This window comes from Herpailurus yagouaroundi, unplaced genomic scaffold, assembly GCF_014898765.1.
Source record: "Herpailurus yagouaroundi ecotype Mexico unplaced genomic scaffold, PumYag 214, whole genome shotgun sequence".
In the NCBI taxonomy this organism is placed as follows: domain Eukaryota; kingdom Metazoa; phylum Chordata; class Mammalia; order Carnivora; family Felidae; genus Herpailurus; species Herpailurus yagouaroundi.
Window position 1 is genome coordinate 4,303,923 of NW_024412445.1, and position 17,002 is coordinate 4,320,924.

General features: G+C 37.6%; 1 protein-coding gene across 1 annotated transcript in view; it reads right to left on the minus strand.

The window, feature by feature from the left end:
* The window catches only part of ZPBP (zona pellucida binding protein), a gene marked incomplete at its 5' end in the record, with an annotated part of 118,341 nt that overhangs the window by 37,644 nt on the left and 63,695 nt on the right, over nucleotides 1-17,002 (minus strand). Inside the window, one exon of the mRNA XM_040455045.1 lies at nucleotides 462-639. Coding sequence (XP_040310979.1) covers nucleotides 462-639 — 178 coding nt within the window. The remainder of the gene's footprint in view (nucleotides 1-461; nucleotides 640-17,002) is intronic.

The window sequence follows — 17,002 nt, forward strand, 5'->3', positions numbered from 1 at the left end:
AGCACAGATAGCTCCAGATAGCCGTGGAGCTCCGATCAAAAGTCAGAAAAAAACAACTGATAAGAAAACAATTCATATACTTATTGCAAAAAAGAGAAAGTAAAAATATAGCTAGTCTAAACTGTACAAATGTAAACTCATCAATAACGGATTCTAAAAAATACATCCTTTGTCTCTTTTTAGGGTAAGTAAATGACTCACACCCATTATCTGTGTGTCCTCCCAGACAACTGCCTAATGCCCCTAACCCTTCTTTGCTAGAATATTAATACAAGGCCCAAGTTAAGCCAGCTTTTTTTTCTTTTGTATCTTCAAGCTCACGTAGTCTTTTCAAACACACTGCTTAAAATCAGCTAAAGATCTAAGTGATAGTAAAAATAAATACTAGGCATTCACTTAGGGTCATGAAAAGAAGGAAGGTTTCATAAATATAAACCATGAAATTATAGTTCATTACATACCACAGCATTCAGGACATTTTGGATGTTTTAGGGTATTCATTCCATACCCTGGAAAGCAGCGATTAATCCATACCATTTGAAGAGTACCTTCAATATAGTATATTTCGGGCAATGGCTCTGCACGTCTGCCTAGAACTTCTACTTGTTGATTAAAAAATCTCTCTATAAGATTTTTAGCCTAAAATTGAAATACAATATGAGAAAATTATTATCAGAAATAAGTTAATTTTAGAACAAATAAGGGTGCTTACATAGAGGCAGTGAAAACAAATTCCTGAGGTCCTTATTTATTCTTGCATTCACAGGATATAAATAACATATAAAAATTTGAAAATGTCACCTATAAACATCAGATTTCCAAACAGACTTCAAATACAGCTACAAAGAAACCATTTGGATATATAACCAGCATTTTGGCCCCTTTGGATTTTGAATAATATATGGATGGGCATATGAGCAAAATCAAAACAGCTCTTTGTGGAGTTGAATATACTCTAAGAAATGTACTCTAACAATTAACGTGCTTTAAAAATGTACTTTAAGAATCTTTAAAAAGCATTCCTTTAAAAAGGAATACCCTCTACTCTTTCCACAAAGAAAAATCAGGTTTAAAATCAAGAGGAAATACAGCAAATGTTAAAATTTCCACTTCTGTGCTCCCAAAATTAAATTAACAAAATAATTAAGGCATCACTGATCTATAATTAATTACCTTTTTGCCTGTAATTATTATTCTGGTGTGAGTCTTAAAATTAACAAGAGGTTTTTATGCTTTTCAGTGTTAAAGCAGGAAGTAGGGGCATGAGTTCAAACCCTCTACAAGCCAGTAAGTTCTCCTCAATTTTACCACTCTAACTGGGAACTTCGAATCAGGTCAGGAGCACAAATGAATGGACTCATGCTGATCTCTAACCACTGAAGGTGTACCTCAACTTACTGACTTCTTCACATTTCTTGCAAATTTTCCTTGCATGAAAATTTATTCTAAATAATTATACCAATGTTTTCAATATACTGCATTTAAGGCAAATATTCTATTCATCAATTACTTACCAGCTTTCTATAGTTTCAATGGTTTGTTTTTGCTTTTGATAAACTTTGGTAAATTTGTTACTGTTTATTTGGTTAAACATAAATTTGGGGTAAGGAAATACTTAAGAATTAATTAGATATAAATCTGGTATCTGATTAGCCATATTTAAATGCCAGACCATAATTAAAAGTTACAGGAGCACAAACATAATCACTTAGCTTCCTAACACCACCTCTAACTAACTAACTAACTAACTAACTAACTAACTAACTAAATCACTGCAACTAAACATGAGAAAACCTGTTAGGGAGAAAAATGATCAGATAAATTAGATTCCTGTTTCCTATTTTCCCTCTAAAAAGAATAAGGATATATCTCTTATTTGATAAAAAAAAAAAAGGCAAAAAATTGTTTGAATCATTAATTAAATTTTTTATACTAAGTATGTTGATGGTTGATGTGGGGTTAATTACTTATACCAAAGGGTGAAACTGACAAATTCTCTGAGTGGGTAAGGATTACAAATTTTAACATAAAACTTTTGGATCAGTGTGGATGATATAAGAAGAAACTGTAATTATAGAAACCCTCCATAAATTAATCATCTGGTCTAAGATATAAAGAATATACCTGACACGGGGCGCCTGGGTGGCGCAGTCGGTTAAGCGTCCGACTTCAGCCAGGTCACGATCTCGCGGTCCGTGAGTTCGAGCCCCGCGTCAGGCTCTGGGCTGATGGCTCAGAGCCTGGAGCCTGTTTCCGATTCTGTGCCTCCCTCTCTCTCTGCCCCTCCCCCGTTCATGCTCTGTCTCTCTCTGTCCCCAAAATAAATAAACGTTGAAAAAAAAAAAATTAAAAAAAAAAAAAAAAAAAAAAAAAAGAATATACCTGACTGAATAAACACCACACTTCCCAGCCCATGCTACTCCTTCCTTCACCACCCTCAAAAAACTTTAAAGAATGATTAAGCATATACGGAAGGACTATGTTCTACAACGACTGGTCATTAATTACAGGGCTGGAATGAGAAGCCATTACTATCTCAACAATGAACAGCCTGTAAAGTGTATGAACTTTTACAGAGAGAAGTTGAACAGCTTATGTTAAATACCACAGTCTGCTCCACTGACCATGCCAACCAAGTTAGGTAGTGAACAAAAGTGACTGGAAAGGCTGTCCTATCTGCTTAATACATTAAGCATTACATTAGCCCAGAAGGCAGTAACTACTTAACATTATGGTAGTTCTGTAATAGATCACACATGCCATACATTGTATAAGACTAGAGTCCAACTGGAGCTCCAATAACTACTGGGGAGAACTAATATCTTCCAGGTGTTAGGGTATTACACCTGTAAGTTAGAGTCCTCTAGAAACTCTTGGTTAACGCCTACATTTGGAAATCTCTGTGGAAAAATAACTATGGTCATCAATTGGGGATGGAATTAAGAAACAAAAACGGAGACAGAAGCTTAAAGGTGTCTTGGATGTAATGGACAGAGCTGTGAATTTGCACAAAAAAGATCAGAGATACTAGTGCTCAGGGAGCAAGTGAGAGAAAGGACATCCTATCTCACAAGAGAAGGTCCCAATGGAGAACTATAAAAAATGATTAAACAGAAATACAAACTCGTCTTCGTGACGGGAACACTATAACATGGGTACTGTGTACACATCAGTGAGTTGGGCACAGAACTAGGGGATAAAGCTCAGTCTCAAAGCAGGACCGAAAGCAGGAGGAGGAAAGTACAAGTTTGTGTGAAATCCATGGAAGTTGGAACCCGTTCCTGAGATGCACACTGAATCCCAGCACTTCAGAACAGAAAAGGTTAAATTTGCAAGGTGGAGATGACTTCAACCCTGCAGCAAAGACCAAAGAATCTACTCTTCACTTAGCGATGTCACTGAAGTACTGATTGTTCCAGAGGGATTAAAACTTGCACTGGAACACCAGGCTCTTAAGGAAGAAAGATTAAAGGCAAACTAATTCATGTTTTGAAATTATTGAGATTTAAATGGTCATATTAAGAATTTTTAAAGTAGTATATTACTAATTGAAAAAAGCAAGTTGCAGGCAGTGGGAGTATGGAAAGGACATTTAAAAATACAAGAAACTGGGGCACCTGGGTGGTAAGTTGGCTGAGTGTCTAACTTTGGCTCAGGTCATGATCTCTTGGTTCACTGGCTCACTGCTGTCAGACTCTCTCTCAGTCAGCGTAGAGCCCGCTTTGGATCCTCTGTCCCCTTCTCTCTGCCCCTCCCCCACACGCACCCTCCCCTCCCCTGAAAAGTACAAGAAACAACTTCCATTTTCAACTATATGGCGTCCTAGATATCCTGAAAAATCCTCCTGCTAAAAATCACCTAACTGAATATATTTCAACCATGAGAGAAAATAAAAGGAGGAGGATAGGAAGAGACAGAGAGGGAGGCCAAAAATGAGGAAAAAACTACAAATGTAATAGTAGCTAGATTCCTGATTCATTTCATGCCAGTCTGAGTATTCTAGAATGTTTTAACTTACCAGCCTAAAGACACAGGGGAAAAAGTCTTAAACCTGTTTAAAAAAAAAAAAAGACTCTGTAAAAAACTGAGCCAAGAAAAACATTCAATCACAAAAGGGAATCAACAAGAAAGCTTCTTTATCAAAGCTGAGGGAGGAAGGGTGTTGGAAGGGGACTATGGAGTGGAGGGCTGGGGAAAGCAAAAACTCCTCTGGGAATTCCTACACAATGGTTTGCTTTCAAGTGGGTTTGGGTTTTTATTGCATTTTCTATGTGGTATAAGATCCCCAAACTAGAAGTTAACATAAAATGTGGCTTTTTTTGAGAACAACCCTGGAGAGTTAGGCAGAAGCAAACCCAGAAATCCTGCAGAAGCATACCCACAACTTAGGCAAAGGGACTATCTACCAATAAAGGCTGATAAACATGACTTCAGCAAACAGAACTATAAGGAAAAGGATGAAATGAGAAGCAAAAGAATAAACAGGAAACCGCCAAATTAGAACATCGAGAAAGTCACACAACAGAATTTCAGTTACCTAAGACACAAAAATGATATACAGTATGTTTAAAATACATAAAGACACAAAAGTGATATGAAAACATGAAAAAGGAAATTTATACCATAAAACAAGGTAAAGTACATTTGTAAAACAACCTCCCTAAACTACAAATGATAAATGGCTTGCAAACTGGAGTGAAATTAAAAACTCAATGGACAGACTGAACATCAGAATAGGCCCAGTGGGAGGCAAAATAATGTAACACAATAAATATCTGAGATTACTCAATACAGAACATAAAAAAGAAAAAAGTAGGACAGTAGCAGAAATATGGAGAAATCAATGAGATCATCTAAAACATATTAAAAATAGAAGTTCTAGAGAAATAAATGGGGCAAAAAGGTAATTTTCAAAGTTATTCCAGCAGAAACATTCCAGAAAGGACGACAGCAATGAATCCTCAGATCTCAATGGAAAAATAAATTCTGGAAGAAAAATATGACATGAGAAGGATGGACTGAGATACAAGAAGGAAAAGTTAACAAGGAAATGGATAAAACTGTGGATCTATCTACATAGACATTGAAATTTTGAAACAATATTAATAATAATAAAAAAAAACTTCTAAAAGAACTAAAATACTGTTGAAAAAAACCCATAAAAATGATCAGGTCATCAGAGTTATAGGTCTTTATGTCCCTTGTACTTTTTTGGAAACTAAAATAAGTAACTTTTGGTTCTGCTATCAAGAATACATCTTAAAATTTGAAGGAAACCCATAAAAAGAGTAAGAAAAGAATGTATAACATCCAAATAACAGAGGAAAGATAAAGTTTAATCAATCCAAAAAATATATATAGGGAAGGAACAAAATCTGAAGAATAGAAAACCAGTGTAACTGGTATGTAGTGGAATGATAGAAACCAATCCACATAAAGCAGTCGTTTTATTTGAAAATAATAAGGCAATGGACAAGGCAGGATATGAAACAGAATTATTTCTTTTTACAAGGCACAAGGCACAACCAACCAAAAGAAAGCAGAATCAAAGGGAAAATGTTATAAAGAATACATGGAAGCACCCCCCCCATAGAAGGGTGTTGTATTTAAATCCAAATGTAATTAAATGTAACTGGTCTAAATATTCCAATTAAAAAGCAGAGATTGTTAATTGGACTTAAAAGATTGTTAACTAGATTGTTAATTTGGACCCCCAAAAGAAAGACATCAATAAGATGGCAGAACAGGAGGTCCCAGTTTTCACCTTACACAGAAACACTGTTTGGACAGTAATCCGTGGGTGAAAACACTTTGTAAGAGCTCTTCAATATATACTAGAAATGTTCCAGCATCCCCACGGACCACAAAACCCAAGATCGGATACACTGAAAATGGTTGGAAGAACAGTTTCACTTTGACTACATCGCTGCTCCCCTGGGCCAGCAAAACTCAAAACCTGGAAAGATCCTTCTGGCCCACAACTTATCCCACGGGGGAGAGACAGTGCCATGTGAAGGTCTGGCTTCCCAGCCTTATGGAGCACTGTCCATGAGGCCTGCTCCTGGAGGTCTACTTCTCTGTCTGCACCCAGAACTCAGGGGAAATCAGCAAGGCTGAAAGATCTAGGGAAAGCCAAGAACAAAGAAAAGGGATGGAGTCTCATGGGAATGAGCCAGGACACCATGAACTCCAACAGATGGCACGCAGAGCTAAGCAACCAGAGTGAAACTGAGTAACAAGTTTAACTCTACAAAATGTGGAGAAGGTATACAAACCTGAAATTCCCTTTCAGGAAAGAGGGAGAGAAATGGCACTCGTACCCATCGGCCAAGAATCTAAGTGGACTGCTTCAGGGAAAAGAGAAAGGTGACCCTTTGGGCAGCTGGCATGACTCCACAGGCTACACAGGGGCAAAATAATCAAAATACTTCCTTCAGTAGGGAGGGAGAAAAGTGGCACCGGCACACAAAGCCCTGGCATTTCAGGCCATCGCCAGAGGGAAAAGGACTGAGTTGCCCTAAACACCTGATATGGTTCTCGGTACCCAGCATGGCTCTATCGGATTGAGGAAGGGAAACAATTCTAATACATTTCCCCCAAGAGACAGAGCTAGGGGAATTCAGCAGGTGCATCCACTGAAAAGGTTTAAGAGATTCCCCTCCCCACCTCGCCCCACCAAATCTCTAGTCAGGTCATTCTCTCCTAAAGCAAGACCACAAAGATTGGAGAAAGTGGCAATTTCTTTAAATGTTCAGACACCAGCCAAAGCCACCAGGATCACAAATCATCAGGGAAATACGACACCATAAAGGAACAACAACAACAAAAAAGTTCCAATAGTTGACTACAAAGATATGAAGATCCATGAATTGCCTAACCAAGTATTCAAAATAAATTTAAAGAAGCTCAGTAAGCTACAAGAAAACACTGAGAAATAACAAACAAAACAGGAAACAATAAACAAATAAAAGTTCAACAAAGAGACAGAAACCATAAAAAAGAACCAAACTGAAATTCTGGTATGAAGAATACAATGACTGAATGGAAAAATCAAGAGAGAGCTTCAAAGGCAGACTTAATGAAGCAGAGAAAAAAAAAAAACCCTAAAAACCAAAAACCAAAAAAAAAAAAACAAAAACAAAAAAACCAGCAAACTTCACAGACAGATCATTTGAAATTATCCAGTCCAAGAGAAAAGAAAAACAAAGTGAAAAAACCCACAAGACTCATTTGACATCATCAACTAAATCAATATATGCATTATGGAGGTCCCATAATATAAGAGAAACACAAAGAAATTAGAAAGCTAATTTAAAGAAATAAAACCAAAGAACCTCCTAAATCTGGGGAGAGGAACAGACATCCAGATTCATGAAGCTTAAAGAATCCCAAAAGGGTTGTACTAATCAGTACTACCAAGGACACCAAGAAACATTATAACTAAAATTGTCAAAGTTCACCAAGACTGAATTATGAAACCAGCTGGAGAAAAGCAACCAGTCAAAAAAGGGGTACTCCCACCACCTTAGGATATCAGTGGATTTCTCAACAGAAACCGTGCAGGCAGAAAAGTGTGTAATAATATATTCAAAGTTCAGGAAGAAAAAGAAACTGCCAACAATACCAAAAATACCATACCCATCAAAACTGCCCTTTAATAATGAAGGAGAGGAGACCTTTCAAACTGAAGGAGTTTGACACCACCAGAAGCCCCAGAACCTCAGGGAGAGCACTGCCTTGCAAGAAGTGTTAGAGGGAGTTCATCAAGACGAAGTAAGACGATGTTAGATTGCAACATAAAGAGAATGAAAAGTGTAAATCTCGCTGGTAAAGGTAAATATATATGCAAATACAGAATAATGGAATACTACAAGGGTGACACACACATCATACTTAAAGCTAGTAAAAATGTTAAAGACGTAAGTATTAACAATAAGTGCAACTACAAAAATCTGTTCATGGATGTACAATACAAAAGGTGTAAACTGTGACCCCAATAACAAAGTGTCAGGGGAGGGGACAAAAATATAGAGTTTTCATATGCAATTACATTATCCACTAAAACAGACTGTTATAAATGTAAGATTTATATACAAGCTTCATGATAACGACAAAGGAAATATCTCAAGCAAAGAATCAAAGCATATCAGTACAAAAAATTCATCAAAAAACAGAGGAAGACAGCAACAGAGGAGGAGAGTAACGAACTATACAGCAGACCAAAAACAATGAACAAACTGGAAATAGTAAACCCCCACCTAACAATAATTACTTTAAATATAAACAGATTAATCCCCCTCATCAAAAAGCACAGAGTGGCTTCGTGGATAAAACAAGATGCAACTAACTCTACGCTGTGTACAAGAAAGTGACTTTATATTTAAGGGAATTCACACACTGAAAGTGGAGGATAAAAAGAGATATGCAGATGAAAACCAGACAGCAAGGATGCTGTTTTTACACCTGGGAAAAAAATCCCCTTCACATAATAAAAAACTATCATAAAAGACAAAGAACGTCATGCATTATGTAATGATTAAAAAGTCAATTCAAAGGGACAATGTAATAATTATAAATATATATGCACCAAACACATACGTTTATATAAACATATAAAGCAAATACTGACAGGACTGAAGAAAAAACATGACATCAACACATAATATTAGAAGACTTCATACTCCAATTTCAATAACGGGTAGAATATTTAGACACACAATCAATAAGGAACCATCAGACTTGGACAACACTATACACCAACAGATTTAACAGATATATTAAACATTCCATAAACACTCATGTTTTCAGACATTATTCACAAGAGCCAAAAAGTGAAAGTAACCTGTATGTCTATCAGTGGATGAATGGATAAACAAAATTTGGCATAAATGTACAATGGAATGTTAGCCTTTAAAAGGAAGAAAATTCTAAGACATGGTAAAATATGGATGAATCTTGAGAACATTATGCTAAGTGAAATAAGCCAATCACAAAAATTACTATACTACTGAAATTATATGCAATATATAGAAGAGTCAAACTCAAAGGAACAGAAAGTTGAATGGTAGCTGCCAGGACCTGGAGAAGGGGAAATGGGGAGTTAACACGCCTGACCAGCAACTGGTGCTGGTGGAAATGCTACACAGAAAACCCGCAAGACCAGAAAAAGATATAAACAATGCTGTCACCCAACATGATATAATCAACTACATACAAAAAAAAACCACCCAACAAGAATACACTTTCTTTTCCAAGTACTCACACAACATTTACCAAGATAGATCATGTTCTGAACCATCTAACAAAGCTCAACAAATTTAAAAGTACTGAAATCAGTGACATCCTTTGGGTAAATAACCAGTAGTGTGATTGCTGGATTACAGGGTAGTTCTTTTTTTGACTTTTTGAGGAACCTCCACGTTGTTTTCCAGAGTGGCTGCACCAGTTTCCATTCCCACCAACAGCACAAGAGGAGTCCCCTTTCTCCACAGCCTTGCCAACATTTGTTGTTTCTTGTGTTGTCCATTTTCGCCATTCTGACAGGTATGACATGGTATCTCACTGTGGTTTTGATTTGCATTTCCCTGATAATGAGTGATACTGAGCATCTTTTCATGTGTCTGTTGGCCATCTCTTCTTTGGAAAAATGTCTTTTCTTGTCTTCTGCCCATTTTCAATTGGATTATTTGTTGTTTGCGTGTTGAGTTTGAGAAGTTCTTTATATATTTTGGATACTAACCTTTTATCAGATATGTCATTTGCAAATATTTTCTCCCATTCTGTAGGTTGCCTTTTAATTTTGTTGCCTGCTTCCTTCACTGTGCAGAAGCTTTTTATTTTGATGCAATCCCAACAGTTTATCTTTGCTTTGTTTCCCTTGCCTCAGGAGACATAGCTAGTAATAAGTTGCTACAGCCTATGTCAGAGAAACTACTGCTTGTGTAGAATTATTATGGCTTCAGGTCTCACATTTAGGTCTTTCATCCATTTGGATTTTATTTCTGTGTAAGGTGTAAGAAAGTGGTCCAGTTTCAGTCTTTTGCATGATCCTGACCAGTTTTCCCAATGCCACTGGTTGAAGAAACTTGTCTTTTTCCCATTGGGATATTCTTTCCTGCTTTGTCAAAGATTAATTGACCATACAGTTGTGGGTCCACTTTTGGGTTTCTATTCTGTTCCACTGATCTATTTTTGTGACAGTACCATACTGTTCTGATCACTACAGCTTTGTAATGTAACTTGAAGTCTGGAATTGTGATGCCTCCAACTTTGCTTTGCTTTTTCAAGATTGCTTTGGCTATTCAGGGTCTTTGTGGTTCCACACAAATTTCAGGATTAACTGTTCTAGCTCTATGAAAAACGCCTGTGGTATTTTGAAAGGGATTACATTAAATGTGTAGACTGCTTTGGGTAGTATGGACATTTTCACAATGCTTGTTCTTCCAGTCCATGAGCATGGAATGTTTTTCCATTTCTTTGTGTCTTCTTCAATGTCTTTCACCAGTGTTTTATAGTTTTCAGAGTACAGATCTTTTACCTCTTTGATTAGGTCTATTCCTAGGAACTTTATGGTTTTTGGTGCAATTATAAGTGGAACCGATTCCTTGATTTCTCTTTCTGCTGCTTCATCATCGGTGTATAGAAATGTTAAAATATTTCTGCACGTTCATTTTGTACCTTGCGACTTTACTGAATTCGTGTTATCAATTCTAACAATTTTTTGGAGGAGTCTTTTAGCTTTTCTATATAGAGTATCATGTCATCTGCAAACAGTGAAAGGATAAAAAAAAATACTGATTCGAAGGGGATACACGCACTCCAATGTTTATGGCACCATTATCTACCATAGCCAAATTATAGGAAGAGCCCAAATGTTCATCGACTGAAGAATGGATAAAGACATGGTATATTTATAGAATGGAATATTACTCAGACACAAAAAAGAATGAAATCTTGCCATTTACAACAATGTGTATGGAGCTAGAAAGTATTATGCTAAGCAAAATCAGTCAGAAAGACAAATATTCTATGATTTCACTCACTTGAAAGTTTTAAGAAACAAAACAAATGAACACAGGGGGGAAACAGAGAGGGAGGCAAAGTAGGAAACAGACTATTAACCATGAAGAACAAGCTCTGGTCACCAGAGGGAAGGGAAGTAGGGAAATGGGGGAAACAGGGAATGGGGATTAAGGACAGCACCTGTGATGAGCACTGGGTGATGTAGGAGAGGGATGAACCACTAAATTCTGCACCTGAAACTGATTATCACACTGTGTGTTAACTGGAATTTAAATAAAAACTTGGAGAAATAAAATAAAATCAATGACATGTCAAAATACGTGAGACAGAGCTACAGCCAAGCTGAAATGGAGATCTACAGCATGAACCTTTCTATGAGACAAGACAAAGGAATAGAAGTAACCTGTCTCAAGAAGCTACAAGACAAGTAAGACAAGGAAGGAGGCAAACAGAAGAAAGGAAATAATAAGGTGGAAGCAAAATTTAATGAAATTGAAAACAGGAAAATGATAAAGTCAACATCACAAAAAGCTGATTCTTCATAAAGATCAATAAAATTAATAAAGGTCTAATGTGAGTGACAAAAATAAGAGAAGACCCAATGGAAATGTCTGCAATGAAATGGAGAGTATCACTAAGAGACATTAAAGGTCAATAACAGAAAATTCCACACAACTCTATGCTCAAGCGAAGGACAACTGAGAAATGGATTAATTCTTCACACACCACAAACTATAAAAATTCAACTATAATAAAAACAATGATCTGAACAGTTCTGTAACTAGTAAAGGAACTAAACATGTAAGAAAAAGCTCCCTAAATGTTAATATCCAGGTTTCATAAAATTCCAACAAATATTTCAAAATTTAATGCTGAATTTAAAAAATCTCTTCTAGGGGCGCCTGGATGGCTCAGTGGGTTAAGCATCCAACTTTGGCTCAGGTCATGATCTCACGGTTCGTGGGTTCAAGCTCCACATTGGGCTCTGTGCTGACAGCTCAGAGCCTGGAGCCTGCTTTGGATTCCATGTCTCCCTCTCTCTGCCCCTCCCCCACTTGCAGTCTGCCTCTCTCTTTCTCAAAAATAAATAAACATTAAAAAATAAGTTAAAGGAGGGGTACCTGGGTGGCTCAGTCAGTTAAGGATCTGACTTCAGCTCAGGTCATGATATCATGGTTCATGAGTTCAAGCCCCGCATCAGGCTCTGTGCAGACAGTTCAGAGCCTGGAGCCTGCTTAGGATTCTGTGCCTCTGTCTCTCTCTGCCCCCTCCCCTGCTCATGCTCTGTATCTCTCTCTGTCTCTTTCTCTCTGAAAAGTAAATAAACACTAAACAAAAAATTAATTAATTAAAGGAAAACTATGGACTAATATCTCTCATGAACTTACATGCAAAAATTCTGAATATTAAACTAAATCCAACATGACCATGTGTGATTTATTTCATATATACAAGGTTGCTTCAATATTCTAAAACCAATCAATGTAATCCACAAGTAAAAGAAGAGAAATCATATGATCATAACAATTAATTAACTCAGAAAAGTCTTGGACAACATCCAATACCTACTGTTAATAAAAATGTTACCAAAGTAAGATTACAGGGGCACGGTCTCAAAATCATTTACAAAAAGCATCTACAAAACACCTATAAGAAACATCGTACTTCATGCTGAAAGAATGGATGCTTTCTCCATAAGCTCAGAAAAAGGAAATCTACTCTCACTACTTATATTCAAACTCATAAAGCACTGGATGCTTTGGCTACTTCAAGAAGTCAAAAAAATCAATATGGAGGCAAATGCACAGACTGGAAAGGAAAAAAATGAAACTGGAGATGACATGATCGTCAGCAAAGGAAATCTCAAGGAATATAAAATACTCCACAATACAAAAGACCTAGAAATAATATGCAAGTTCAGCAAGGACCTCAGAAACAAGATCAACACACACTGATAAAATGCATTACTAGGCATAAACGGTGAGCATAAGGAAACTAAAATTAAAACGCAGTATTTCCTTTTTTTTTTTTAAGTTTCTTTGAGAGAGAAAGAGAGAGAGGGAGGGAGAGCAGGCATGTATGTGCTCGTGAACAGGAGAGGGGCAGAGAGAGAGGCGAGAGAGCATCCAGAGCAGGCTCCACGCTGTCAGCACAGAGCCCAATGTGGGGCTCAGTCCCAAGAACTGTGGGATCATGACCTGAGCCAATGTCAAGAACTGGAGACTCAACCAACTGAGCCACCCAGGCACCCCAAGACACAGTTCATGCTAGCAGGTTATGTATGCTAAAAATTACAGGAAGATGATTTAAAAAATTAAAGAAGACTTAAAAAGATATAGAGACAGCACGTTCATGGATTAGAAGAACGAACATAGTCAAGTGTTAAGTTATTCCCAAACTTCTACAAAGGTGGGTTTGGCTCCGAGACCACTACAGTAAAGTGAATATCACAATAAAATGAGTCAAATGAAGTTTCTGTTTTCCCTGGGCATACACAGAAAAAACTGTACTTTCACAATACTGTAGTTTATTAAGTGTGCAATAGCTTTCTGTCTAAAAAAACAATGTACGTACCTTAATTAAAAATCACTTTTTGGCTAAGAAACACTAGCCTTCATCTGAACTATCAGGAAGTCGTACTTTCTGCTGGTGGAGGGTCCTGCCTCGATGCTGGCGGCTGCTGACTGATCAGGGTGGCGGCTGAAGGATGCGGTGGCCGTGGCAATGTCTTAAAATCAGACAACGATGAACTCTGCTACAGCAACTGACTCTTGCTTTCACAAATGACTTCTCTACAGCATGTGATGCTGTTTGATGGCATTTTACCCACATAATTTCCTTCAAAATTGGAATCAATCCTCTCAAACGCGGCCGCCACTGCTTTACCTGCCAGGTTGATGGAATGTTCTAATTCCTTTATTGTCATTCCCACAATCTTCACAGCATCTTCACCAGCTGTGGCTTCCATCTCAAGAAACCACTTTTTTCCTCCTCCTTGAGAAGCAACTCCTTATCCGTTCAACTTGTATCATGAGACGCAGCAATTTGGTCTTCAGGCTCTACTTCTGATTCCAGTTCTCTTGCTGTTTCTGCAGCGGCTTCTTCCCCTAAGTCTGGAAACTTCAATTTGTAAAAAAAAAAACAAAAAACAAAAAAAACAAAACAAAAAACCAAAAAAAGCCAAAAGAACAACGCAGTATCTGTGAAGCGCAATAAAGCAAAGCCAACACAACAAGGTGCCCCTGGGCAGGACTGATCAGCAGAATTCCTACAAGAATCCCAAAGGTTTTTGCAGACATACACAAACTCATTGTAAAATGTATTTAATGGAGCACGAATATTAAAATAGTGAAAGCAATCCTGAAAAGACAGGAATACAATGCGATGAATAACTGCCTGTCATTAAGGCTGTCTTGGCTGAGACAGTGAGGTATTGAGGGAGGCATAAACACAAAGACAGGAAAATAATAAAGAACCCAGAAAGAGGGCCACACAAATACTCTCAGCTATGGTTTAACAAAGGTACTAAAGCTATTCAGTGGATAAAGGACAGCATTTTTAACAAATGAGGAAGAAATGCAATACCCAGGGGCAAAACAGTAACAACAAAAATAGCCTTGCCCTAAATCTCATGTATAAAGCAAAAGCTAACTGAAAATGATCACAGATACCAATGGAAAATGTACAAAAATTTAAAAAGGGAGGAAAATCTTCAGAATGTAGGACTATGCAGAGTTCCTATATTTGACCCAAAAAAGCACAACCCATAAAAGGAACAATTGATACACTTGAACTCATAAAAATGATACACTTTTTTCCTTAAAAACCCATGTGAAGAGGAAGAAAGGAGAAGCTAAAATCTAGGAGAAAATATTTACAAACAACCTCTCAGAAAAAGACTACATCTAGAATATACAAAGAGCCCTCCTCACTCAACAGTAGAAAAGCAAACAATTCAGGCAGAAAATGAGCATCAGATACTTCATCAAAAAGGAAGTGCAGGTGGCAAATAAGCATAACAAAACCTGATCAACATCATTAGCAACTAGGGAAATGCAAATGCCAACCATCATGGGATACTGCTAAGTAACTTTCATGGGGACAAACTCAACAACAGTTACACAATACCACATGCAGAGTAGAGCACAGAGAAACTGGACCACGCAGACACTGCTGATGGGAAGGGAAAATTAACTGTAATATCACCCACAATTAGTCTTCCGACACGGTAAATTATTTTCACATGAAAACTTGTACACAAAGTTTACAAAAGCTTTAATTTTAACAGTCAAAACTTGAGATCGGTCCAGATGTCCTAGAACAGATTAAAAGCTAAACAAGCTGTATACGTATATGCCCTGTGGGACACTAACTCAGTAAAGTAAAGTAAAGGAACAGACTACTGATAGATGTACCACCTTGGATGAATCTGTAGGAAATTATGCTGAGGGGAAAAAAAAGTCAACAGCAAAAGGTTACATTCTCCAAGATTCCTTTGTTGTAATTTTTAAAATGATGAAACTTTAGAAAAGGAGGGCAGAATTAAGAATTAATCAATTAATTAAGAATTAACATCACGCATTAAGGAGAGGGGTGGGAGGGGTGAGGAAAGAGGAGGGCGTGGTTATGAAAAAGCAGCACAGGAACCCTTGCAGGACTGAACTATTTGTATCTGGACTATGGTGGTGGATATATGACTCTGCACAAATGATAAAACATCACAGAACTTAACACACAGAAATGAATACAAGTGAACTGGCCAAAGAAGAAGGATGGCAGTGGATTTTACCAATGTCAATACCCCCTCCTGGGAGACTGTTCTCTATCGGTATGGTTGCAAGACGTCACCATTGGGAGAAACTGGGCAAAGTGTACAAGGGATTTCTCTGGAATATTCTTACAGCTCTATTTTACTTAAAACTCTCCTCAATTTTTTCATGCAAAATAAAAAGCTGAAGGAGTTCCTCACCACCAGACTGGCCTTATGAGAAATGTTCAAGGGAGTGCCTTAAGCTAAAGGGAAAGCATGCTAATTAGTAACCAGGAAAACATGTGAAAGTGCACATTTCAAGGTCAATGTACAGTGGAATTCTGAATAATCTAGTGTTAACTGCTTAATCACTTACAAATACTGTATGAAGAACAAAAGACAAATGGTAAAAAAATAACTATGATCATAATAAATACAGTAATTAGTTAACGCACACGCAAGGTAAGGAGATTTAGACAGAGGGGCGCCTGGGTGGCTCTGTCGCTTGAGCATCTGACTCTTGATTTCACTTCAGGTCATGATCTCTCAGTTCATGAGTTCAAGCCCCATGTCGGGCTCTGCATTGGCAGTGTGGAGCCTGCTTGAGATTCTCTCTCTCCTTCCCTCTCTACCACTCCCCTGCTACTTCCCTCTCTCAAAATTAAGTAAACATCAAAAAAAAAAAGATTTAAATAGAGACATAAAAACGTAAAACACTAAGGGGAGTAAAAATATAGAGAGCTTCAGAATGCATGTGAACCCTTCTCAATTGAAAAAAATTTTTATGTTTATTTTGAGAGAGAGAGAGAGGGCACAAGAAGGGCAGAAGCAGAGAGAGAGGACAGAGAGAGAATCTCAAGCAAGCTCCGGGCTGTCAGTCCAGTGCCCGATGCGGGGCTCATGACCTGAGCTGAAATCAAGAGTCACATGCTTAACCAACTGAGCCACCCAGGCGCACCCAAAATGCATGTGAACTTAAGGTGTTAACAGTTTACAATAAGATGTTATAAGATGTTTTATGTAATCATCTGTGAAAGCAAAGCAAAAACCTACAGTAAGTACACACAAGAGGAAGAAATCTACATATAACATTACAGGAGCACCTGGGTGGCTCAGTCAGTTAAGCATCAGGCTCTTGAATGGGCTCAGATCATGATATCACTGTGGTGAGATTGAGCCCTGGGTCAGGATCCATGCTGGGAATGGAGCGTGCTTAAAACTCTTTTTCTC